The sequence below is a fragment of the Armigeres subalbatus genome, chromosome 3, assembly GCF_024139115.2.
Source record: "Armigeres subalbatus isolate Guangzhou_Male chromosome 3, GZ_Asu_2, whole genome shotgun sequence".
Classification (NCBI taxonomy): Eukaryota; Metazoa; Arthropoda; class Insecta; order Diptera; family Culicidae; genus Armigeres; species Armigeres subalbatus.
This window is the reverse complement of record NC_085141.1, coordinates 192,294,499-192,320,335: the sequence shown is the minus strand read 5'-3', so window position 1 is coordinate 192,320,335 and position 25,837 is coordinate 192,294,499. Positions and strand designations below refer to the sequence as shown.

Sequence of the window (25,837 nt, the reverse complement as noted above, 5' to 3'; positions counted from 1 at the left end):
GGGCGGTAAATTTGGTATGGAAGTTTGACAGCATGCTGAGAGATGTTCGTGCCTGCATCGCCGAGCGTCTGATCAAAACAAACACGAAACAATGACGAAGCCGCCTACTGAGCATCGATGCAACTGATAGTAAAACGAAGATTTCCGTCCTTGATCATGGCAGAGGTAGACCCGTAGGCGATTCATGGCGGCGTAGATTTAATCTATATATCTATATCTATATTCATAAAAAAGAATTTCTGTCTGTCTGAACCTTAGAGACTCCGAAACTACTGGACCGATCGGCGTTAAAATTTGTATGCAGAGGTTTTTGGGGCCGGGAAAGGTTCTTAAGATGGTTCGAGACCCCTCCCTCCTTTGCATACAAATGAAACAGAAATTTTTTGCATAACTCGAGAACTAACCAGAAAATAAATCAATTTTCGGCGAAACGATGTTCGTCGATGATCTCATTAAAAATTTATATCTTTCTTTATATATAAACAGAGCTGACCTAACAACAAATCAATCAGTGAGAAAATCTTGAAAATCGGTCCATCCGTTCGTGAGTAATAATGCCTCAAAGTAAAAGCAAACTTATTTGAATCATTTGTCTTGCATGCTCTGATATTTCCAAGAATGCGATGCTAATTTTGTAATCATAGTTAGATTCTCGAATATTTGTAACGGGAATATTATAACGGGATGAAAAGTTTCATTTCCATTTTAATTATGAAACATTTGGTGGGGCAATGAGAGCGTAAGTCAATCCAAGGCCGATAATAGAGAGGATAATGGCAGAAGAGTCCTTGCAGACCACTTGAACGTTATGGAATAGGATAAGGATGGGTTTAAGTGAGGTACGATAAAATCAGAGCCGCGTCGCACCTTAGAGTAAAATCAGCAGTGATTCAAATCGTTCGGGGCTGTCAGTTTGAATATGAATCTGAAACATTAAATTTCCCAGCAGCTGTTCTAGATTCAGTTTTTATACCAGTCAACTGTCAAAAAAATAAAACTGGTATAACGCTCCGTTCTATTTTCTACAGATTTGAACCACGATTGAATCACGAGATTCAAATATTTTTCAATTGTTTTGGTGTATGGATGCGTCATTTTATCTACGGATCAATCCACTTTGCAATTCCGGAGCCTTTCTTGGCAGTAACATAATGATTTCAGTTAATTGAAAATTTGAAAAATATGAATAGAACACTGCTGGGGAAACCAGCGAGTTTGTTCTATTTTGCTCCAGATTCAAACTAGAATAGTGGTCGAAAATTTAGAATCAAACTGAATCACTCCTGATTTCACCCTTAGTGTTCATTAAGCACATCCAGTTCCCTGAAATTTCGTCGACAATTCCTACAGGAATTTCTCCGGAAGATGTTCCATGAATTCATCCAGGAATATCTCCGGATGTTCCTCCAGGAATACTTTCGGAAGATCTTCCAGGAATTCTTCCGACAATTTCTTCTGGAATTTCTTCGGAAGTTCTCCAGGAATTCCTCCGGTAGTTCCTCCAGGAATTTCTCCGACAGTTTCTCCAAGAATTTCTTTGGAAATTCCTCCATGAATTTGCTCCTCTAGGAATCCCATCCGGAGTTCCTTCAGGAATTTCTCCGACAGTTCCTGCAAGAGTTTCTCCGGAGATCTCTTTAAGAGTTCCACCAGGAATCCCTCCGAAAGTTCCTTCAGAAATTGCTCCATGAGGTCCTTCAGTAATTCCTCGGGAAGTTCCGCCAAGAATTCCTTTCAGTAGTTCCTCCAGGCATTCCTTCGACAGTTCCTTCGGAAGTATCGAGAGCAATTCCTTTGAGAGTTCATCCAGGAATTCATTCGGAAGATCTTTCAGGAATTCCTTCGAAAGATCCTTCAGGAATTCCTTCGAAACATCCCCCAGGAGTTAATTCGGAAAAGGCTCTAAGTATTTATTCGCAAGTTCATCCAGGAATTCTTTCGGAAGTTGTCCAGAAATTCCTTCGGAAGTTCCTCCGGGAGTTCCTTTGGGAATATCTCCCGAAGTTCCTCCACTAATTCCACCGAAAGTTTCTACAGAAATTCCTCAGAAGTTGCTTCAGGAGTTCCTCCAGGAATTCCCCTGGATGTTTCTCCAAGAGTTAGTTCAGGAATTCTTCTCGTAGTTCCTGTAGTAATTCCTCAGGGAGTTTCTCTAAGCATCCCATCGGGAGTTCCTCAAGGAATCCCATCGAGAGTTCCTCCAGGGGTTTCACTTGGAATTCCTCCGGGAGTTCCTTCAGGAATTCTTTCGACAGTTCCTCCAAGAATTTCTTAAGCAGTTCCTCATGGATTTCTTTTAGGAATTCCTTCAGGCATTTCTCCGGCTGTTCCTAAAGAAGTTCAGTCAGGAAATACTTCGGAAGTTTCTCCAGGATTTCATTCGAAAGATCCTCCAGAAATGTCTTCGCAAATTCCTCCAGGAATTCCTTCGGAAAAATTCCTTCAAATTTCCATGGAAAAGTTTTCGGTATTTCCATGGAAAACTCTTCAGAAATTCTACGGAAATTGTTTCAAATTCGTGAACTCTACTGCCTTCCCTCCAATCTAATATTCTAGGAAAAAATCTTAATTTTCACGCGAAAATTCTTTTGAATATCAACTAAAATTCTTCTGAATCTCCTCGGCTAACTTCTGTACTTCTACTTCCTTTTCATTTTAATTTCCACTGAAAATTCTTCTGAATCCCCAGTGAAAACTCTTCTGCATTTCCACAGTAAATTGTATTCAAACTTTCATGGATAATAATTCTGAAAACACAGGCAAAATGTCTCTGAGATCCAGGTGTGTTACTGAATTTCCACGGCAAACTCTTCTGTATTTTTTACAGGAAATTGTTCTGCGATTCCAGTTGAATCTCTGGGATTCTGCTGAATTTCTATGGAAATAGTTCTAAATTTCCACCGGACATTATTTTAAAATTGCAGTAAAAACGATCTGAATTTTATTGGAAATTATATTTCCACGGAAAATTCTTCAGAGATTCCAGGTGAAACTGTCTGGGATTTCAGGAAAATTCTTTTGAGTTCCACGGAAATTATTATGAGATTGCAGAAAAATGCTTCTGAATTTCCACATAAAATTTTCCCTAATTCCTCAGACAAAATTTCAAGTTTTAACGAAAAATTATTCTCCATTTCCTGAAAATTCTACTGCATTTCCCTGTAAAATTATTTTGCACAGATTTTGTTTCCTCGGCAAACTTTTCAAAATTGATACGGAAAATTCTTTTAAGTTTGCAAGGAAAACGCTTCCGCAAATCCTCGGGACATTCTGAGACATTCTGATTCCAGGAAAAAATCTTTTTAATTTCCACAGAAATTTTTCTTTTGTTTCAAATCCGCCGAATACTACGAAGAATCTGAATATCCACGGAATTTATTCTTATTTCAAAGGAAATTCTGAAATATGAGAGGGTAAATGAAGGTGGGTCACATTACGAAGGAGCAGACGAAATCTGCAAGCAAGCGCTGGACTGGTCATCCCAGCAGAACCAGACTCGGGCTCATTGGGACGTAGCACTGTATCGTTGTGCCCTAAAATAAAAAATATAAAATACATTTATGTTTGGTAGCAATAAAGCGTAAAGTACTTACTCTTGAAATAATCGATGCTGATGTATCGCCAGGAACACCGACTTTGCAAACTTGGTTTGCTATTGCAAACTCATTTCAATTCGCAAGGTCAGAGTGACGAATTGAAAAGGTATCAAAATACGCATTCGAACGAAAACGGAATGCGACAAACATTCGAAGAGTGAAGTTCGAAAAATCGAATGGTTAGAATTGGTTCGAACGAAAACGGGAATACGAATTAGTGAAACGTTCTCACGTATCCGCTTCGAACGTAAACCAGAATGAGGGTGATTAACTGTGAGGTTGCTAAGCCAAGTTACCATTTTTGCATCCGTATACCATGAGGCTAACACCACAACACGATGATACTTTTATGCCCAGGGAAGTCGAGACAATTTCCAATCAGAAAGATGCCTAGACCGGTACCGGAAATCGAATCCAGCCACCCTCAGCATGGTCTTGCTTTGTAGCCGTGCGTCTTATCGCACGGCTAAAGAGGGCCCTTAAGAATAAATAATAATTTTCAAATAGTAAACCGATAAAAATAATAAAAACAAATTCTAAAAAAACGCATTTTTCCTATGATGTTACTGAATTGCGACTTAAAATTTGCATATAGGGGAACTGTTTCCGATTTCCATTTTAAATTATTTCATTGGAAAGATTATATTTCGATATTTAAAGTTTTCAAGTTTTTTCATAACGCAGGCTTTGTATGGGAAAAATCCGTTTAAAAATACGATTATACGATTTTTTCGATTTTATCAATTCACTCATTTTCTTTATTATCAAATAACCAATGGGACAAAAAAATAAATTAATATTGTTTTCGGCTTTATTAGGACACAAAATTATTATCCGAGGATGTTCTACTTCTGAAGCAACGCCGAGCCACACAGCAATGTGACGTTTTCATTTGCACATGCTTCCTATTCTATATTTACATCAGCCACTGCTTCTCACCCATTCCGCTTGTTCCAGACTTCTATTATCGTACATACTGAACCAAAACAAACGAGTGATGATATGCTTCCATTAGTTTACGCGCCCGGCAATCGAGTGGAGTGTGTGATAAGTGTTGCGAATGATAGTACTTCGAACTGTTTCTGTTCAAACCGTTATTGTTTGATCACATTATACTGTGTTCCTGAATCCTGATAGTCACGAGTACCGTGTTCGGTGCAAAAGTAGAGCACGGTGAGTACTGGTAGCACTTTAGGGTTTCACATATGTGCATTTCTGCGCATAGGGAAAACATTAACATAACATATTGTCATCTCCCTGTATGTCATGTAAGAGTTTTCTCAGGCATTAATTTCACGCATACGCAGAGCGATGCACATATTAGTACCATTTTGCAGGCTGACATGTAAACGTCAATCCTTCGGAATTAGGAAGAAACTGAAAAGTTTGTTTAATGAATAGTTGAATAAGTTTTCTGATATCGCAATGAATCCATCATTCCCAGTGCATCAACCAAATATCTACAATATCATGCCACCTCAACTGCCACAATTGCCACAGTTGCCGCAGCTTCCCCAAATTCCCCTTCAGGTCCCACCAGCTCCTATAGCTCCACCAGATGCAACCACGACTCCTTTACCCCTGACCAAGGCCCAGCGACGCATGCTGGGGGAAAGTGAAGCTGCCCGAGCTAAGCGATTGGCCAAAAACGCCGAAAGGATGCGACAAAAGCGAGCTACCGAAACGTATGAAGAATACAAGATACGGTTAGCCAAGAATGCCGAAGCAAACCGTAGACGACGACAAAATGAATCAGAAGCGGAGCGTGCCTTGCGTCATATGCGGAATGCGATGAGACAGAGACTGAGGAGGGCTATGGAGACCCCCGAGCAAAAGGCTATCCGAAAAGCCAAACTAGCTCAAAGGATGCGAGAGATAAGGGCAACCGAGACTTCTGATCAAAGAAAGATAAGGCTTGAAAAAGCTGCTGCACGAGCTCGCCACAAGTTCTTGACAGAAAGCTCCGAGGAAAGAATGGAAAGAAACCGAAAAAAGGCAGAATATGCGCGTCTATTCCGTAATAACAAACAGCAGAATCAAACTCAAGAGCAAGTACAAGATTTGGCGCCTGTAAAAAATCCTACAAACCCGAATGAGATCAAAGATGAACAACCACCCCCACCACCTAACACAAACAACACGGCGCATCAGAATCCGATCGTTCCTCAGAATCCCGAAGCCGCGCCGCCAATATGCCGAGATCAACCTTATCCTCCGGTGGCGAAAAACTATCCCATCAATTATCACGAGTTCGGTGCGGCGTTTCCCACGTTCTTCAACTATCCTCATCTGAAGAACGGCCAACAGAGCTCGTACAGCCCGGTGTATCCCTCGCAAAACTACTACCAGGACCTGTCCGTACCGTCACATTATGCCAAAAACGATCGGGGAACGTTTCCGGCTTTGCAAAAACCACCGGAATGTGTGCAACCTCTTTCACATCAGAACCATCTGAAGGAGACTACACAAAAGAACTGATCTGGTAATTCCAATGACAAATTGACTAATTGACAAAATACCCGTCTAGCAGGAGATAATCCTATCAATTGATAGTGGTTAACTCCATTTTTTTAATTTAAATTTTGCATGCCTGTGTACAAGTTTTTAAACATTACATATATATAAAATATCACAACGACTAATCATTAACCACAAAGAAGACAATCAACTCTTATTGACTATACAAAAAATAAGTCTGCAATCCTAGTACATGCATCTTACGGTGCCATTTAATGCATAGTAAAATGTAATGGATAAATCACTTGACAAAGGTCTAGCATAATATGTACTTCATTGAGATGATTTACTGACATGACTGATTTTTTCTAAAATAAGAAAAGTGGAAGTAAAACTATAATTATGAATATAATTATAATTATGATTATGCTATAATTATTAAATGCAACAACCGATTTGGTCTCTCGAAACATTGGCCAAGCTCCCAAACCAATGAAATCGCTAAATACCAAAAATGTGTCTTACTGTTAGAAAAAAAATAATGTTTTATATTAATACAAGAATTTTATCTCCATCTTTTCAGATTTCACAATGCCATCAACTATTACCACGCTACATACTTATGATACTGTATATTCCGCTGATTCTGTAGAATGGTGCCCTCACAATCCGTACCAGCAGTTGTTTGTCTGCGGTACATATCAATTAGACGACAAAGAAGAATCCCCAACCAGCAATACCAGCCAAACTGTTCGCAAAGGCCGTATCTTGCTGTTTGAATTCAATTCGGATCAGAACGCTCTGACGAATCGACAGCAGGTGGAAACTTCTGCCATCTTGGATCAAAAATGGCACCCAACCAGAGCTACTTTGTCTACCGTAAACGCAAGTGGCGACGTAGTCGCGTTCAAGTTATCTTCGGATGAGAAATTAGTCGAAATCGACACGCTAAAGATCCCTAACGATACCGACGGCGAACAGTTGGCTCTATCGATTGATTGGGCTCCGGGAGGGGATTTGGCGGCGGTTAGTGACTCGAAAGGGGGTATCTCTCTTTTGGGTGACGCACCGGAAGGGCTAAAATTCATTAACCGCTGGAACGCTCACTCTTTTGAAGCGTGGATATGTGCCTTTGACAAAAACGATCAGAATGTAATCTACACAGGTTGGTTGGATCGTGAACGTATGTGGTTGTGTGGCAATGTAGCATTAAATTCGTTTGTTTCAGGTGGAGATGATGTACTCCTGTGTGCCTACGACATTCGATGTTCGAACGTTCCGGCACTCAGACTGAAGAATAAAACACATGGGGCTGGTGTAACGTCTCTACTGTCTGTTCAACGCAAAGAGCATCTTCTGGTTACGGGCAGTTACGACGACTGTGTTAGACTATTCGACACCAGATCCATGAAAAACTGCCTTAGTGAAACAAACCTGGGTGGTGGTGTTTGGCGTTTAAAGCAGAATCCTAGTCAACCCGATCAAATACTGTGCGCCTGCATGTACCACAACTTCAGTGTAGTGTCATTGAACAGCGATCAGAGCTTTACAATAGACGCGGAATACGACGAACATGGTAGCATTTGCTACGGATGCGACTGGAAGTACGGATTAGCTGAGGGCTATGTCAAATATTTTGCATCTTGTTCATTCTATGATCACAAAATGTGTTTGGCCGTTCTGAAGACAGAGAAATAAAATGTAGAGAAAGTACTTTTACTCGCGGCAGTTGTAATTTATCAAATAGGATAATGTAATCTATTTTTTTCTGAACAAGGGTAAAGGGAAATTTTAAATCAATTAATCACAGTTTGAAAAACAAAATAACAAGTATCTTACCATGTTACAGTTGAAATTAAACGCAACATTGTTTCTGTCGTCTGCAGATAAGGAATCTCTAGTCTCTAGTCTGTTTTGTTGCCCAGTCACAGAAACGTGGGATTGCTGAAACTGGTACTGTAGATGCGTATATATGGATGAGTTAGCAAGCCCCATTCTCTAGACTCACGCAGAGGAACAGGACGGCTGAAGATCGATTGATAGCTGAAAGGACACGACTAAGGTTGTCGGATGTGAAACTTTCTCATTTCTAGTGGTAATATTGCATCCCATTGTAGCACAGCTTGCAGAAGGAATCTTATGCAAAGAATTCAAATCGTATTCTTGAGGACACTTCGTTCAATCTGATTGGTTCCAAATATTTTGCCTTCTAGTATTATTGCTTCGGTGGACTCTCGAAACAACGTCTTCTTGACCATATATTGTTAACGCTTTTTCCTTCAGATCCATCTAGCATCAACTATGTATGAGATGGACGACATGAAATGAATATCTAGAGTTTTTGCTACGAGGTGAACCACTTAAATGTCTTGTGTTGTGTGGCAAAGCGATTCTCCGCTAGATCACTTATTCGTTCTTGAGTTATACAACACATGATAAGCAGGTAAATCCAGAATTTTGAGTCAGAACAAACAGGACAGTTAAACGACCAAATTCTGGTGATAGAGATATTGGTAAAGATGGAACGAATCTTTTCCTTCATTGCAACTATAATTTGATATTTGACAGCCTCCGTGTCAGTGACACAACATTGCACTATGGTCCAGGATACAGATTTACGCGGAAAGATGCATTTTACTCCAAAACTATATTTTTTAGAAAAAACTGTTGTTCTACAAAATTGTTCGAAATAGTAAGGCCATCATTATGGTTCTACCGAAAAATAGGGTGGCCCATCATTAAAAAAAATTGAAAATATTTTTTTTATTTCTTGGAATATTGACATATTATGTTCTACAAAGTTGTAGCGTAACTTATTCCAATCAATTTCGCTAAAAAAAAATTTTCTGTGACTCTTAAGTTGGCTGATTTAGAGCAATTTTACCTAATTGGATTAGGGTGTACCTCAAAAAAACAGTATTTTTGATCTATTTTTTTTCTTTTAGATTTCTCGAAAAAGTCGTGTTCAGGTGACTTTTAGAGCTCAAAAAAATGCAACTTATGATGGGTAAATATGCTCAATATCTTTTTCCGATCAAAAGTTATAATCGTTTTTCTGTCAAAATTACATTTTTTTCATAAGTTGATATCTCCGGTTAGGGCAGACCAAAAAAATATGTTTACACGGCAATTGAAAGAAAAAATAATATTCTTTATTATGTCAAAAAATTGGGGATATGTTATTTTTTTATCTCAAGTTTTATCAATTTTACTAAAATCATGTTTTTTCAAATAAATTATTATAACTCGACAACGGAAGAAGATACAGACGATATTCTTATAGCAAAACACGCGTTTTGAAAAGCCCCAAAAGTCTTTAGAACATGACATTCGTGAGAAATGAAAACTAAAAAATCTACAGCTTTAACACTTTTTATAAGTTTTATCATTATCATCGTATTGCAAGTTTTACGAGAAAAGATGCATTTTCGGTCTGAAGCATACTTTTAAGAAACAAAGTTTGTTCTACAAAGTTGTTCTGGATACTTGGGCCCTTATTATAGAGTTACCGAAAAATAGGGTGTGCCATTTTATAAAAAAGTGAAATTTTTATTTTTTTTATTTTGCGGAATATTGACATAAACTGTTCTACAAAGTTGTAGCGCAGCTTTTTCCAATCAACTTTGCTATATAAACTTTTTATGTAGCTCTCAAGCTCACTTGTTTAGAGTAATTTTACTTACCAGGATTAGGGTGTCCCTTAAAAAACAATATTTATGATCTGCTCATTTCAATTTTTATTTTTCACGTATGTCACCTTCTGAAGACTTTTGGGGCTTTTTAAAACGCGTGTTTTGCTATAAGAATATCGTCTGTATCTTCTTCCGTTGTCGAGTTAAATCAATTTTTTGAAAAATCATGATTTTAGTAAAATTGGTTAAACTTGAGATACAAAAATAACATATCCCCAATTTTTTGACAAAATAAAGAATATGAGTTCCTCTTTCAGATGCCGTGTGAAAGTATTTTTTTGGTCTGCCCTAACCGGAGATATAAACTTATGAAAAAAATGTAATTTTGACAGAAAAACGATTATAACTTTTTATCGGATAAAGATATTGACCATATTTACCAATAAAAAGTTGCATTTTTTTGAGCTCTAAAAGTCACCTGAAGACGACTTTTTCGAGAAATATAAAACAAAAAAAGTAGATAAAAAATACTGTTTTTTTAGGTACACCCTAATCCAATTAGGTAAAATTGCTCTAAATCAGCCAACTTAAGAGCTACAGAAATGTTTTTTTTAACGAAATTGATTAGAACAAGCTGCGCTACAACTTTGTAGAACATAACATGTCAATATTTCGAGAAATAAAGAAAATATTTTCTATTTTTTTATATGATGGGCCACCCTATTTTTTGGTAGAACCATAATGATGGCCTTTATTATTTCGAACAATTTTGTAGAACAAAATTTTTTTCTAAAAAATATAGTTTTGGCGTAAAATTCATCTTTCCGCGTAAATCTGTTTCCTGGACCATAGTGCATTGTACGGTGACAGATTAGGGATCTCTTTCAAGGCTGCAGACAGGTCAGAAAAGCATGTAACAGGCCCTTACAATTATTTTATAACAACATAAAGATTAACTATCAACATGTAATAAATAACAAATTAAAATAATGCACGTTCCTCCGGGTGCCCTGAGAGAGACGGCTTGGTGGTGCCCATTACGGGAAATGCCGAGGTTTCATATGAGATTTTGGTCCATCAGCCAAATCCCGCAAATATATTTTCATTGCGCATCGCGCTTTTTGTCTACAGCAATTAGTTTGCTGTATTCATAGCTGAGCCTTAGTACAGGATTCTTATCCTGTTTGGGCACCCCGAATCAATCAATGCCATTTGGCATCAACGATTCGATGTCTGTGTCTGGAACAAACTTGGGACAAATCACAACTAAATATTTTATTGCCTACTTTCAGGCTTTCCTCTTCAGTCCAGACACAGAATCAACAAATAAAACATACACAAAATAGCACAAATGATATAGACTTGATCGACTATTTACCACTTTACGAACAAAATAAAACCAACCGTAACAAGCATAGTGTGCATAAACTTATACAACAGAGTTGAGCTTTCCAAAGGTTAGAGGTTCAATACTTTTACGGTATTTGCAACCCAACGGAGAAAACGGCAGCGTGGTTGGTAGACGAAGTAAGGAAGCACCCGATAAATCACGGTTTGAGTGATAAAAAGTTCGTAGAGGTCATGGAAAAATTGAAGAAACTCGAGATGCAACGAAGAGTGGTTTCTGTCACGTCGCTGTTCTCAAACGGGTACGTACCCGTTACTGACTCTCAGCTTAACAGTTTGCGCAGACACTTGAACTCAACTACACATTTATGTCTACAGAACTGTGGCAAAACATCTATGAAACAAAAAAATCATATTTAGGAGTAAGTTTTATGAACAAACGTTTAGTCTTAGTATGGACGGCAAACTATCACCACTTTGGGCTGGTGCATGATCGATTATAAAATATAACTCAAAAGAGAAAAAATCTACCCCTGAATTTGGAGACGTTATGTGGACGAAATCTTCGTGATAGTAAAAGAGCACTACCTTCCACAGACACTTGATTTGTTGAATTCTGTATGATATTGGACCATCATTCCCCTTCCCCCAGAATATTGAAACAGAAAATATTGAAACAAATGTGCAGATTTGCTGTGGTGGCGACTACTATCGGACCGAACATTACGAAAAAGAAAGAGAAAGGAACAAAACAAACTGCGGCTTACATCCACCACGGTCCTCGTCAAGTCTAACGCATATGGCTGGATATACTGTCAACTTCTACAATGTAATAAAAAGTAATTAACCTTTTTCTTGTTTTTGAAAATTGAGCATAATGCAGCATTTTTGATGCTGAGCAAATGCTAGTCAACAGATGAACTACATTACCGATAATGTAGGATGGGATGAAGCACTTAAGTAGCCATATTAAACTTGCATTAAAACAACTTTGAGGACAAGTTTGAGGGCAACGATATAATTGTTTATTCGTCTTCTATTGGATCGTACATACTACTCTTGTTCTAAGTTTCTTTCTAGATTTGAAACAATGCTTGGACAGGTTAAAATCAAACAAATTACAAACATTACTAAGATGATTATATAACAAAGCCACAAATCGGCCATCTTGGAAACCACGTGCTTTTTTCAGTATCTTTTCAAGAGAAAACTATAACACGCAGAGTGGGGGAAGCAATGGTATAGATCATATGCTCACTTATGCTGAGCATTCGACTTTGATTTCAGTATTTATTGGTGGGTTGGGACAGCGAGTAAAGCAGCGAGACAAATCAGTTTGCATATCAGGAGGGCAAATCTTCAGTAACAGCGTTCATTAACATTGAAGGAGTATTCGATAACACATCGCACAGTTCAATAAAGAATGCTATGTTGAAACGAGGTTTCGATGTATGTATTGTAGATTGCATTGGCGAGATGTTATCAAAAGGAGAAATATCAGCCAACCTTAGAAGCTCATCAATTAGTGTAAGAGCAGTAAAAGGGTGTCCCCAAGGAGGGGTACTATCACCTCTATTGTGGTCTTTAATCGTTGATGATCTTCTCAAGTAACTGGAAGCTCGAGGCTTCGAAATAGTTGGCTTCGCGGATGATATAGTTATATTGATGAGAGGAAAATATGACTGTGTTATTTCTAACCAAATGCAAATTGCCCTAAATTTCATCACACTATGGTGTGAAAAACAAGGATTAAACATAAATCCTTCCAATGCACAGTTTGGGTGTGAATGCACCCCCTGCGCTGGAGCGCACATCTTTGTGCGAAGTATCTTTATAGACAAAACGTCATTCGTGAAAATGATCGCACGCGGTCAAGAAACCCAACCAAGTTTATAAAAATTAAAAATTCGAAAATAAATCGTTTTGATTCGGAGTTTAATTGCGTAATTATTTCCCTCGCGCTCGGTAGTGTTCGGTCCAAGTGTCCTACAGTCCACCCCCAACACATTGGTCCTCCAGACCCGGATTATGGAGAAACTGTTTGGCCGTCGAAATGCGCTTGTGGCGCAAGTGAAAGGGGAGCTTTCGGTCGCTCAAAACCTCAGTGAAAGCAACTCACAAAGTGAGGTTAGGGAACGATTGGATCAGCTCAAAACGCTTGCCGACAAATTCCGTGCGGTGCAAGGGGAAATTGAGGAAAACCAAGAAAATCCTGCTGCAATTGCGTCAGTGTTCGATGTGCGCGAAGAGTTTTTCGGAGCATATTATAAAGCAAGGAATCTATTCGAAAGTGCTCTGGAGGAGGTCGGTTCCTCTGCCAGCCAGCAAACAAATGCAGATTGCAAAGACTGGAAGGAAGCCATGCAACTGCTCATCGAAACGCAACGTCAACTTTTGCTTCAACAGCAATTGACTGTGAAACAAGTGAATGTTTTTCCGGAGGATGGTCAGGCGTCGAATTCTGCACCCCAGCACAATGTGCGCCTACCGGCAATTAATGTTCCTTTGTTCAGTGGTGTAAGGAGAGGTGTGGCATAAAGAAGCAAAATCAGTGACAAATGAGAAGAAAGTGAGGGCGTTACATTCAGTTACATCAACCCAAAAGTGCGCGAAATGCTCAAAAGAGCATAATACGTATCTGTGTGAGGATTTTAAGCAGATGAGTGTCGAGGACAGACGAAGCTTGGCACAGAAGGCCAAATTGTGCTTTAACTGTTTGAGGCCCTTTCATTGTGCTAAGTCTTGCTCGTCGAAAACAGTTTGCCGTGTACCAGATTGCAAACAGCGCCATCATACGCTGCTTTGCCCCGGTGTGAAAAAACTGGAACGTGCAGAAAACAATTCGAGTGCAAGTGTTGCTACGGAGAAGATCGCGGAAAATGTTGAGAAGAATATTACAGCTCTAATGGTGGAGCTGCCGACGCGGGAGCACCATACAATTTCGTTGCTTCCAACGGCGGTAGTGAATGTGCAGAAGGTAGATGGAAGCTTTTTGCAAGCAAAAGTATTGATCGACTCCGGATCGCAAGCTACCTTGGTCTCAGAGGAGTGCGTCAGAAAATTGGAACTACCAAGACGGAATGGTAAGTTGGTGGTCAGCGGCCTAAGCGAAAAGGAATTAGGAACCACCCGCGGTGTAGTCACTCTGCAACTAGCACCCAGGTTCAACAGCGTTATCGTCATTTCCACCAATGCCTACGTTCTCGGTAAGTTGACCTCTACCATTCCTTCCCAAAAGTTCAAATTGAGAAATATGAAGCTACTGGAAAACATCGGTGAGCTGGCTGACCCAATGTTCAATCGGCCGGCTTCCATCGACATCATCCTCGGATCTGATGTCTTTCTTGCGCTGCTTGAAGGTGGCCAAGTCAAAGACGAAAGCGGCCTTACGGTGGCCCAACGCACGGTCTTTGGTTGGATCGTGGCGGGGAGGTACGACGAAGCGGAGAACATTCGCAGCAACCACGCTATCATTAATCTGCATACGGAGGTAGACTTGAATCGTACTTTGCGACTTTTCTGGGAGCAAGAGGAGCTGCACAATAGCCAACAATTAACTTTATCGGAAATCAAGGTAGTTGATCATTTCAAATCGACATTGACACGGGATCAAGGCGGTCGCTTCATCGTTCGATTGCCATTCGACGATTCGAAGCCCCCTCTAGGCGAATCTATGACTGCAGCACGAAAGCGACTCAAAATGATAATGAAGCGATTCGAATTTCAACCGGAGTTCAAACGGGAGTATAACATTTTTATGCAAGAGTACTTGAAGCTTAATCACATGGAGGAAGTCCCACCTGAGGAGATCGAGAAAGACGCAGCAAAGTGCTATTACTTACCGCACCATGCGGTAATCAAAGAGGGAAGCTCGACAACTAAACTCCGCGTTGTTTTCGACGCTTCCAGTGCATCTTCAACAGGTGTGTCACTGAACGACCGATTATTAGCTGGTCCAAACAACAACAATGATCTCTGGGGCGTATCTCTCCGATTTCGGTCACACCGAGTGGCATTTACCGGCGATGTGGCAAAAATGTACCGTCAAGTTTGGGTACACAAAGAGGATCGTGATTATCAACGAATTCTCTGGTTCGACGAAGAAGCTCAAGTGAAGCACTACAGACTCCGTACGGTGACGTACGGAATCAAGACAGCCTCGTATCACGTGATTGAATCCATGCGAGAAGCAGCAAGACCCTACGAGAAGATTTATCCGGAGGCGGTTAACCGAATCACAACCGACTTCTATGTCGACGACTTTCTTTCGGGAGCGGACACTGAAAACGAAGCCATGCAGCTTAAGGATCAGGTGAGCTTAAGGATCTGGGTACTGCGGGATTTGAGCTCAGAAAGTGGACGTCCAACAGCGAAGCACTTCTATCGGAATCAACGCCGGTGCCAATCAAGCTTTCGGAGCAGGAAGAATCGGTGAAGGCATTGGGTATTCTATGGTACCCCACGGAAGATGAGTACGGATTCAAGATTTCTCTACCGGTGAACAACGTTAACACAAAGCGGCAAATGATTTCTGATTCTTCGAGATTGTTTGACCCGTTTGGGTGGTTAACTCCAGTGATCGTAAAAATCAAAATACTGTATCAACAATTATGGCTTTTTGACGTTGGATGGGACGAACCATTGCCGCAGGCAATCATGTCGGAATGGACTGCAGTGAAGAACAATTTGCATCGCTTGGAGGAGATACGGATTCCAAGGTTCACCGTTCATGTTGGTGGAAAACTTCAAATACACGGCTTTTCGGACGCCTCTGAACAAGCCTATTCAGCAGTCGTCTACTCTCGTGCAGTACATGATCTAGAAAACGTTAGCGTAGTTTTGGTGGCAGCAAGGTCAAGAGTAGCTCCAATCAAGCAGGTATCCCTTCCTCGCTTGGAACTAAATGGAGCTCTACTATTAGCCGAGCTCATGAATAAGGTCCGTGAAGCATGGTCTCACTTGGAAGTCGAGCAATGGGCGTGGACAGACTCTACAATCGTTCTCCAGTGGCTATCCGCGCATCCAAGAAAATGGAAAACCTACGTGGCGAACCGAACAGCGGAAATACTGGAACATTTGCCACGACAGCACTGGAACCACGTCAAAGCGAGGAAAACCCAGCAGACTGCGCAAGTCGCGGTCTTTCTCCGACCGACTTCGTTGAACATGAGCTTTGGTTCCATGGCCCAGGTTGGTTGAAGGACAATCAATCGACATGGGACATTTCGTCGGTGCAGTTCTGTAAGGAGGAGGAAGATTTAGAAAAACGGCAACCAAAGGTACTGCACGTCTCCATAATACCCGTACGGTCGAACTTCGAAATTGAGTACCAGCTTTTAGAAAGACGATCGAATTTCACGCTGATCATTCGTACTTTGGCTTGGATTAATCGTTTTGTGCATAACGTTTTATGCAGAGTAAGCGATAATCGACAATCGGATGAACTCACGCCAGATGAACTAAAGCAGGCCAGATTCCAGATGGCGCGTGCAGTACAACATGAAGTATTCGAGTCAGAGCTCGGGCAACTGCGAAAGGGAGGTGCCCTGAAACCGAAGAGTTATCTTTCGTCATTGTATCCATTTTTGGACGACAAAGGTACAATGCGGGTAGGTGGCAGACTACAAAACTCGGTCCTACCATATGAAGCCAAGCATCCAATTATTTTGCCTCAGAATCATCGAGCAACAACTCTTTTAGTGCGTGAGCTGCACCTGCGTAACCTTCACGCGGGCCCGAATCTGTTAACAGCGTGCATTAATCAACAATACTGGATTATCGGATGTCAATCAGTAGTGCGCAAGGTTGTTCAGGAATGTACTAGATGTGTTCGACTCAAGGGAAGACTGGCAAATCAACTAATGGGCAACCTTTCACCAGCACGAGTACTAGCGACGCGGTCTTTTTACCTTGTCGGCATAGACTTCACCGGGCCACTGAAAATCAAGGCAACGTGTGTCCGAGGAGTTCACGTGATGGAGGGTTACATTGCGGTATACGTGTGTTTATCAACACGTGCCGTACATCTTGAGGCTGCCGGCGACATGTCAACGAATACCTTCCTTGGCACACTGAAGCGCTTTATATCTCGCCGAGGTTATCCTAGCGAAATATGGTCAGATAATGGCACCAATTTTATTGGGGCCGATCATACATTGCAAGATCTTTTGAAGCAAGTGCGCACCCACGATAAGGAGGCAAGCCGGTTTCTATCCAACATAGGAATAAAGTGGACCTTCATACCGCCTTCCGCGCCCCATATGGGCGGAATATGGGAAGCCGCCGTGAAAAGTGCAAAATGGCATCTGGTGGCTGAACTGGGAACCGAAGCTATCACGTTTGAAAATCTTTCAACAATACTGTGTCAAGTCGAAGCTTGTCTAAACTCTAGGCCCATCTGTGCCTTATCTACCAATCCAGACAGTTGTGAAGCTTTAACCCCGGGACATTTTTTATTGGGCAACTGGTAAACCTCATTCCGGAACCTGACCTGGTGAAGATACCGACCAACCGGTTGGAACACTGGCAGCAATTACAAAAGAAAACATCAGTCATATGGAACCGATGGAAGGATGAATACCTCTCCAGTCTCCAGCCAAGGAACAAGTGGCGAACAGTGGAACCCAATGTTCTGGTGGATCAGCTGGTTTTGGTGAAATAGTAGTAGTAATTCATTTATTTATCATCAGATAATTTATAATAATACAATTCATACAATGTTTAACTTAATCTATACATATTTCTGACAAACACAGTACATTTTCTTTTAAATTCCATTACTGATCTTGCATTTTCACGTCTGAAGGTAACTGATTAAAAGTCGTATTCCGTTGTAATAAATTGACTTTTGATTGGTGGTCATTGTGAATGGAACCACCCGCAAATCGTCAGCCTGTCTTGTTGTGTGTCGGTGTACATTTCTACCTCTTACAATAATATGGGTTAAGTATTCCGGTGTCATGTTGTTTGTCAATTTAAATATTAACAAAAGCACATTGAAGGTAATTCTTTGTTTCACAGACTGCCATTGTAATGTGTCTAACATCACTTGAATAGGAGTGTATTTGTTACAATTCAATTGAAACCTCATAAATTTATTTTGCAGTTTCTGTAATCGATGAACAATATGTGGTGCAACTAGAGATTTATATAAAAAAAATTACTCCAAAAAGTTAACTGTTTTCTCAATCGTACTAGCATTCCGTATTTCTTTGCAACTTTTTTGACAACATTATCTATATGCTTCTTAAATGTCAATACCATTTTGTGGTGTATCTGCGTCTTCTTTTTGAATGGAACTCAAATTTTGCAAACATTCTAAAATAGAGGACATCTGAAAAACACCTTGATTGCAAGGCAGTCAAAACGTTTCATCACACCAAACGTATTTATCACTCGCAAAATTTTAGATCTTTAAAAAAAGATCTTAACGCATATGTAGGTCTTGTTGTAACACTTGAAGCTGTTATGAAAACTTCAAGATGATGTATGTCGTTTCTGCGGCATACATGTAGAAGACTCGGAGCATCTGCAATTGTCTGGCATTTTTTAGAAAGAGATTACAGTTCTTCAACAAGTGGCCGATAGAAACCTCAGAAGTTTGGAGAACAATTTCCAATGTGGTAGTACGATTCGTTCTGATGACCGCATTGGGATAACGCTGTTAGTCAAGGCAATGCAATTGCTCTAAATAGTAATGATGCGTCCTCTTGACAAAGCTAGATTAAATGGGCCATATGTCACAATAGATCTAACAAATGGTCGCAGTGATTAAAAAGCCCAACAAGGGAAAAAAAGTAGCGTGACGCAGACTATGGCTCAACTGAACATCCACGAGCAAGTCCGGGCAACCTATGTTACTCTTGATGATATCAAACACTACAAGTCTTTTGAAGTTGAGTCGTCTAATTGAAAGTAGTAGCTGACATCGGGCTCTATAGTCAGGTAAGTGCATTGGATCATTCCACGGTAGGTGCCGAAGAGCGACATGAATGAATTGTTTTTGAACTCGTTCGATGCGAATCACTTGGGTCGAATGGTACGGCGTCCAAATAGGGGCAGCATATTCTAAAATACTCCTCACGAGTGCACGGTATAGAGCTTGCAATGCGTAAACATTGGTGAAATGTGCTGCATTCCTACGAAGGAATCCCAAAACTGCGAATGCCTTCGCCGTTATTGCGGAAATATGTTCATTGAACCGCAATTTAGAGTCCGTTATAACGCCCAAGTCACGAATCAATGAAACACGCTCTAGTGCACCATCGGCTATACATTATTGGGGATATGATTCGGCAGAAGGTGATTAGGGGAAACTGGGGTAATATGCGCCCCTGGAGCAAAACGACCTTTTGGCATTTTTTTACATTTCGCAACATTCGCTCATTCCGTTCTCATCGCACCAACGGCGGAGTACACTGAGGAAAATGGGCGTATGATTTTCAATCAAATGCCTTATGAAAATTTGCCACAAGGAATCAGTATGAATTTCAATATGTTGCCTTATGAATGATGATTTTCATTTGAAAAAAAGTGCGGCAGACTGGGTTCGAACCATGGACGTCGGGGTTGGGAGGCCGGTATGTGAAGCCGGTATAAGAAGCACTGTTGGTAGAATAATCAGTCGAAAATTCCAGTTATGAATTTCGATAGTCCAGTTCGCTGAGTGTACGTCATTATGGTTTTGCCTTTCTCGTATACTAAGCATACGTAATGGCTATATGATCACTCCAAAACCAAACTTTTGATAGAAGGACAGAAGGCTCGGAGACCCATAGTGTTATTTACCAACCGAATCATCACGACGAATTGAGGTGATGTCTATTATGTGTGTGTGTGTGTGTGTGGTGTATGTGTACAAATTTTTGCAAACACACTTTTTGGAACTTACTTACACTTTTTGGAGCATTACCCGATTTACTTCGTCGACTAAGTCGAGACAAGTACGAGACACTGAAGACGGCCTTACTGTTGAGGTCGAAATACGTATCTGTCAAAGGTACAATAAAGTAGTGGAATTAAATGGAATAGTACAAACTCGTCTTATGACAAGTGAATACATTCCACTAAAAGCTTAAAATAATTTTCTTATCAAAACAGGCTTTCAGCAGAAAAGGTATTAGGCCATCAACTCCGGCACCTTTTGAAGAATCTGAATCGCGAAGAGCTTTCATCATTACTTGATTGGAGAACAAAAGGGCGCGAGATCAATATCGTGCGGTAGAACATTCGAAAAACTATCTGGGTGAGTTTGTGGAGGAATCGCATTGAATACACTTTGAAAAAAGTCGGCAAAGAGGTTCGCAGCTTCATCAGATTTGGTAACTGCTGGGAAGAGGGGCTGCAAAATGGTGGGTTGACATCGAGGAAGGAGCGCCCAACAGAGCTCTGGTCCCCACAAGTTCCTATCTCACGCTTCCACGAGTCGTCCGATGACAAAAGACCGCCAGCTAAGGGTTGTGTACTTAGCTTAGCGAGACTTTATTGAATAGTGGAAGTGACGGTGCATCGGCGAACAGAATAAATATTAGCGACGATGGACAAGCTGTGGACTGTGGAGTCACCTGCACTAGATGAGGTTAAAAAAGCTGTTAAAGAACTGAAACACAATAAGGCTGCGGGGAAGGACCAGCTCCCGGCTGAACTTCTCAAACATGGCAGTGAGCTGCTTTATGAAGTTCTGCACTATATTATGTCGAAAATATGGGAAGACGAGGAAATGCCTGCTAGCTGGTTGGACGGCCTCATTTGCCATCTCTTTAAGAAAGGCCACAGACTGGAGTGCGCCAATTACCGAGGAATAACCCTACTTAATTCGGCTACAAAATGTCCCGTATTCTGTTCAACAGAAATAACCTTACTACTAGCGAAAAAATAGTTTGATTTCATCGGTTTGAAAAAAAATATTGACAATTTTGCAAATTTGACATTTTTTGATTCGGTTGTTTGTACCCTTGAAAGCTAAAAATAAAGAAACATGAATAGAAACCACCCAAATTTAAAGAAAAGGAATAATTTATTCATTCCAATAGCTAGGAGGCACTAAAAAATCAGATCAATCCACCTAGCAGTTCGGTGCATTAGGGAGGATTTAAAAAAATATTACATAAGAAAAGTCTTTAAAAAAAGCACTTTAGGTAAATTTTTCATTGATTTCGTTTTATTGATATATCTCACAGTAAATAACATCCTAAATAATCACCCTAGCGGAAATAGTGCCTTTCTCGTTCATTAAAAAATTAATATTTTGGCCATAAATTTGGATCCCATAGTCCGATCTGACCAATTTTTAATAGAAAAAAATGGGACAGGATTCCCCGTCAAGTGCAACTTGTTGCAAGCAAATCAGTCAACGATTTGTTCCAAAAAGTGTGAATATAATAACTAGACATACCCAAAGAACAAAAATATGAATCAAACTCATTATTTTAATCAATTATGTCTAAATAATTATCCAGCATTCCACATCCGGTAATGGCGGCTTGTCGGTGTGTAAAAATCAATCGGTCTCTGTACTGTTTCACACTAGCTGGAGGAAAGCTCACTGGCGTTACTGGGCCTTTTCGCCAGTGAGCAGAGACACAGAGAGAGCTATTAGAGAGTTTCAACGTGACTGCGGCGTGTTCAAGCGCACAGCAATCAGATAGGGACACTTCGGTACATTGCAATTCACGTTGACTGCAACCAATACGCCACCACCTCTAGAAAGACTACGGTCGGTCGGCTATGATCGCAACGAAAATTGAGTAATCCGATGAAAGCTCTGAATTTTTAATATCAGATTTAAGCCAAGTTTCTGATAAAACAACAACATTGTAATCACAGGATGAAAGTCGTAACTTTAAAACGGTTGTCTTAGTACGCAGACCCCTGACGTTTTGGTAGGAGGCGTCTGTTGTGACGATCCAGTTCACGCGGTCCAATGATTGATTGCCATTGAGCATTTCACTGGAAAGGACGTTTCATTGAGGAATCGAACTGTTAGAATCTTGAAGGCGCTTGGTAAACGATTTTGGAAGACCCTTTCGCCAAGCTCGACCTCAAGGCCGTCGATTGATGAACGTTGGCGGAACTATAGTGCTTACAGGCAGTTGATGGGGCTGCTGGTTACCTGGGTGGAAAACCCCAATCCCTGGAAGGAATGAGCCTTTATCGGAAAGGATAATCAACCAACAAAATTTATCCCACCTCTCTGCAATTAGGTTCTGCAGCGTCTGTATCTAACCTCAAACTGATGACAGATTAGTAGTACTTCGCGTTGGACTCGGGGCAGCCAACCAATCACGAACTCGAACCTTGTCGGAGTCAGTGCAAAGTACTACTGAACTGTCAAAAAAGTTCATTTGACGAGGACCGAATTCATTCGTGACGTCATGCTGCAGAACCTAATAGACAGCAGTAAATCGATCCCATCAGTGTTAGAAGAGTCGGCATTCGAAAAGGGTCTAATTCCAATCCTTTTCTGGATCTTTCAATAACACACTGAAGCTTGATATTTATCGGAAACCCACATATATCGATCGGTACATCGTATCGAAATCAAACTATTTTGGTGCACAAAAACAAGCCGCTTTTAACTCGATGGCGCATCCCGGGTAGAAGCCGTGATATTGATAACAAAACATGATAATACACCCAGGTTTTTTTACACGGTTTGGTTTTGGTCGTTTAAGACCTTCAGCGCCAATGAAGCAATGAGTTAACCCCACGAAAAAATTCACAAAAAATCAAAGAAAATTCAAGGGGCATTTAAAAAACTGAGTAAGTTCAGGTTAACCGGGAAATTAATGAATTTCAACCGCGTAAAAAAAAAACCTGGGTGTAACTTGTTTGAAATAAGAGTAAAAATAACTAGCGAAAATAACAAAAAAATGCACCGAAATATCATAAAAATATCGGGTTTTGCTATTAACAAGAACAAACTAATAGCTCAAGATATTGATAAGTTCTTGTTAATGGCAAAACCTGATATTTTTATGATATTTCGGTGCAATTTTTTGTTATTTTTACTCTCATTTCAAACAAGTTAATATCATGTTTTGTTATCAATATCACGTTTTACTGTTAACCTTCTGTCTGTGCTAAACAACTTACGTTGTCTGTGCTCTGGGGTCAAATTGACCCCAAATTGAAATCGCTATCTATTGGTTGCCCGATTATGGCTTTTTGGGGCTGTTTTGAAAGATAATTTAATCATCTTTCAGGTCGTAGCCAAAGATTGACTATGGGTGGGCAGGTACATTGCGGGGAGGGTTTAAGTGAGCAAGGGCACAAAAACGGGGATGTTCCATGATTCTTTCACTTATGCCCGGAACTCCTGCCCAGCTTCAACTGCACCTTTTTCAAAAAGGTTATGCAGGAAGACGTGTGCTTTGGCATGAGGCGTTGATAAGTTTAGAACTTGGCCGCTAGGTGGTGGTATATTTGAATTCATTATTTAAGACTACTCAAGATATTCCGATATATAGAATTCTCCTCAGTGTAAATATTCTTATCGTACAAATTTAAAATTTGTTAAAATGGGTCTTGATCAAAGGTCGTCTAGTGGGAATGGACTGTCTAGTAATGGAAGTAATATTTGGGAATTTTACAAATAGGCGGCAAATTGACTAATCTTTGGTTACGCATGTAGACCCAAAGGCCTTAGTTCCAGGGTTTTCTTGAATGACCTAAAACATATTCTGTGAACACATTCTATTATTTGCAGCATCGCTGGAGCAGGCTGAATGCAAAGAAACCGTTTGATGTACTCTACCACAACATGCAGGATTGCCAAAAGTACATCAGATCTCATATGGAACAATATACTCAAATATAACAGCTCACTAGCGCCGCATCTTGGAAGAAGTGCTCATTATATTGAGCACCGCTTTGTAGTCCTGTACATCCTGAACAATGTTGCCGAATACAACTTGGGTTAAGGTATGAGGGATCACAAGCTTAAGCAATATTTTGAACATGCAAGAATATTGCAAGTACACTAGCGCCGCCTATTTGTAAATTTCCTAATTATTTATTCCGTCACATGACAGTCCATTACCACCAGGCAAACTTTGTTAAGGTCACTCCTGACGGAATCCAAGTTTAAAAGTGCTCGCGTTTTCGGGGGCACACCACTCGATACGGAGGCGGCGGACAACTGTCCTTTTTTGCCTTTCTCGTACAACTAAGTTGTACCGAAAGGCTATCATTTCACTCCAAATTCGAACTTTTGATAGAAGTCCCGGAGACCCATAGTGTTATATACCATTCGACTCAGCTCGATGAGCTGAACAAATGTCTGTCTGTCCGTGTGTGCGTGTGTGTGTGTATGTGTGTGTGTGTGTGTGTGTGCACAAAATGCCATAAAAAACATTAGCCAAATTTTCACATAGAAACTCTTAACCGATTTTCTTGCAACAAGTTGCATCCGACAGAGATTAAAACGCTGTTGATCACTATTGAATTTCATAATAATTGCGAATTGCAAAAAATAGATAATATTAAAATAGTGATGAGACATAATCACATAGAACAATAATGTGTTATGAAAAATGCCTTGCCTTTAATGTTTATTCATGGCTTGCTCCCATTACGAGTTTCTATCGTACTATAAAGATGCTCGTGTTGCGCGCATTTAGGCGTAAGTATGCTCTTCGTTCAGTTTCATAGTACTATGAAATTGTCCGAAAGTCAAAATTCGAACATAGGAAATTCGAGAAACTTTTGGCAGCGCCATCTGTCGTCTACTAGTGTAAATTTTCTATCATAACATTAGACGGTGTAGCTGTTTTGCCTTTCTTGTACATCATCGAGGTGTAAGCGTAAAGGCTACATTTATTACCTTTTGCGCGAGAAAGGCACCATCACCGCTAGGTGGATTAATCTGGGTTTTTTATTCAGCTTTGCTGCGTCGCAGCATGCGTGAAAAAATAAAAATGATAGTTGTGCGTTGCTTCCGTATCGAGTGGTGTGCCCCCGAAAACACGAGCACTTTGAAACTTGGATTCTGTCAGGAGTGACCTTAAAGACGTCAACTTTACAAATTTCAGACTTGTGCGATAAGAATATTTACACTGAGGAGAATTCCATATATCGGAATTACTTGAGTAGTCTAAAAAAATGAATTCAAATATACCGCCACCTAGCGACCAAGCTCTAAACTAATCAATGTCTCATGTCAAAGGACACGCCTTCCTGCATAACCTTTTTGAAAAGGTGCAGTTCAAAATGGGTAGGATTTTCAGATATAAGTAAAATAAGCATGAAAAATCACTGTTTTTGTACCCTTTTTTACGAAAACTCCTCCCCGCGATGTACCCGCCCACCTATAGTCAATCTTTGGTAACGACCTGAAAGATGATTAAATTATCTTTCGAAACAGCCCCAAAAATCCAAAATTGGCCAAACATTAAAAAAGTTATAGCAATTTCAATTTGGGGTCAATTTGACCCCAGAGCACAGACAACGTAAGTTTTTTGAAAAAAGTACACTGTAGCGCAAATTTTCAAGATTTTTCAAGCGAATTTGCACCTAGGAGACAGATCTCGGCGAGTTTTACCAAACTACCAAAAATTAGGAGAATCGGTTGAAAACTAAAAAAATGGCAGCCACTCAAAGTGGCCTGGGGATATATTGACCCCAGAGCACAGACAAAAGGTTAATGAGCCATTATCGTCTACCCGGGATCGGTTGTTCAGCATACCAATGGAGAAGATGGAATTTGAAGCGGACAAAAAGAAGATCAATGAAACATTGTAATGTCATTTATTACTTAGGACAGTCATCACTGCTATAATAATTCTAGATACGAACGCATCAATGGTT

The 25,837-nt window shown here is 40.3% G+C and overlaps 4 protein-coding genes across 7 annotated transcripts in view; 3 read left to right on the top strand and 1 right to left on the bottom strand.

Moving 5' to 3' along the window:
- The window catches only part of LOC134221161 (allatostatin-A receptor), a 194,929-nt gene that overhangs the window by 167,763 nt on the left and 1,329 nt on the right, over positions 1-25,837 (bottom strand). The window lies entirely within an intron of this gene.
- LOC134226951 (diphthine methyltransferase-like) lies at positions 4,389-7,772 on the top strand. 4 transcript variants are annotated; one of them, XM_062708090.1, is made up of 3 exons: positions 4,389-4,769; positions 5,041-6,078; positions 6,637-6,774. In XM_062708090.1, exon 2 carries the CDS (start codon positions 5,067-5,069, stop codon positions 6,072-6,074), a length of 1,008 nt encoding a protein of 335 aa, XP_062564074.1. In that variant the 5' UTR covers positions 4,389-4,769; positions 5,041-5,066; the 3' UTR covers positions 6,075-6,078; positions 6,637-6,774. The 4 variants fall into 4 exon arrangements, with proteins under 4 accessions (XP_062564074.1, XP_062564072.1, XP_062564071.1 ...); XM_062708088.1 differs by lacking the exon at positions 5,041-6,078 and adding an exon at positions 7,282-7,772 and having other exon boundaries at positions 4,430-4,769; positions 6,637-7,218; XM_062708089.1 differs by lacking the exon at positions 4,389-4,769 and adding an exon at positions 7,282-7,772 and having other exon boundaries at positions 5,941-6,078; positions 6,637-7,218.
- Positions 13,692-15,467, top strand: LOC134222208 (uncharacterized). Its single transcript, XM_062701352.1, has one exon. The coding sequence runs from the start codon at positions 13,692-13,694 to the stop codon at positions 15,465-15,467; it is 1,776 nt and encodes a 591-aa protein (XP_062557336.1).
- LOC134222207 (uncharacterized) lies at positions 16,006-17,502 on the top strand. Its single transcript, XM_062701351.1, has one exon. The coding sequence runs from the start codon at positions 16,006-16,008 to the stop codon at positions 17,500-17,502; it is 1,497 nt and encodes a 498-aa protein (XP_062557335.1).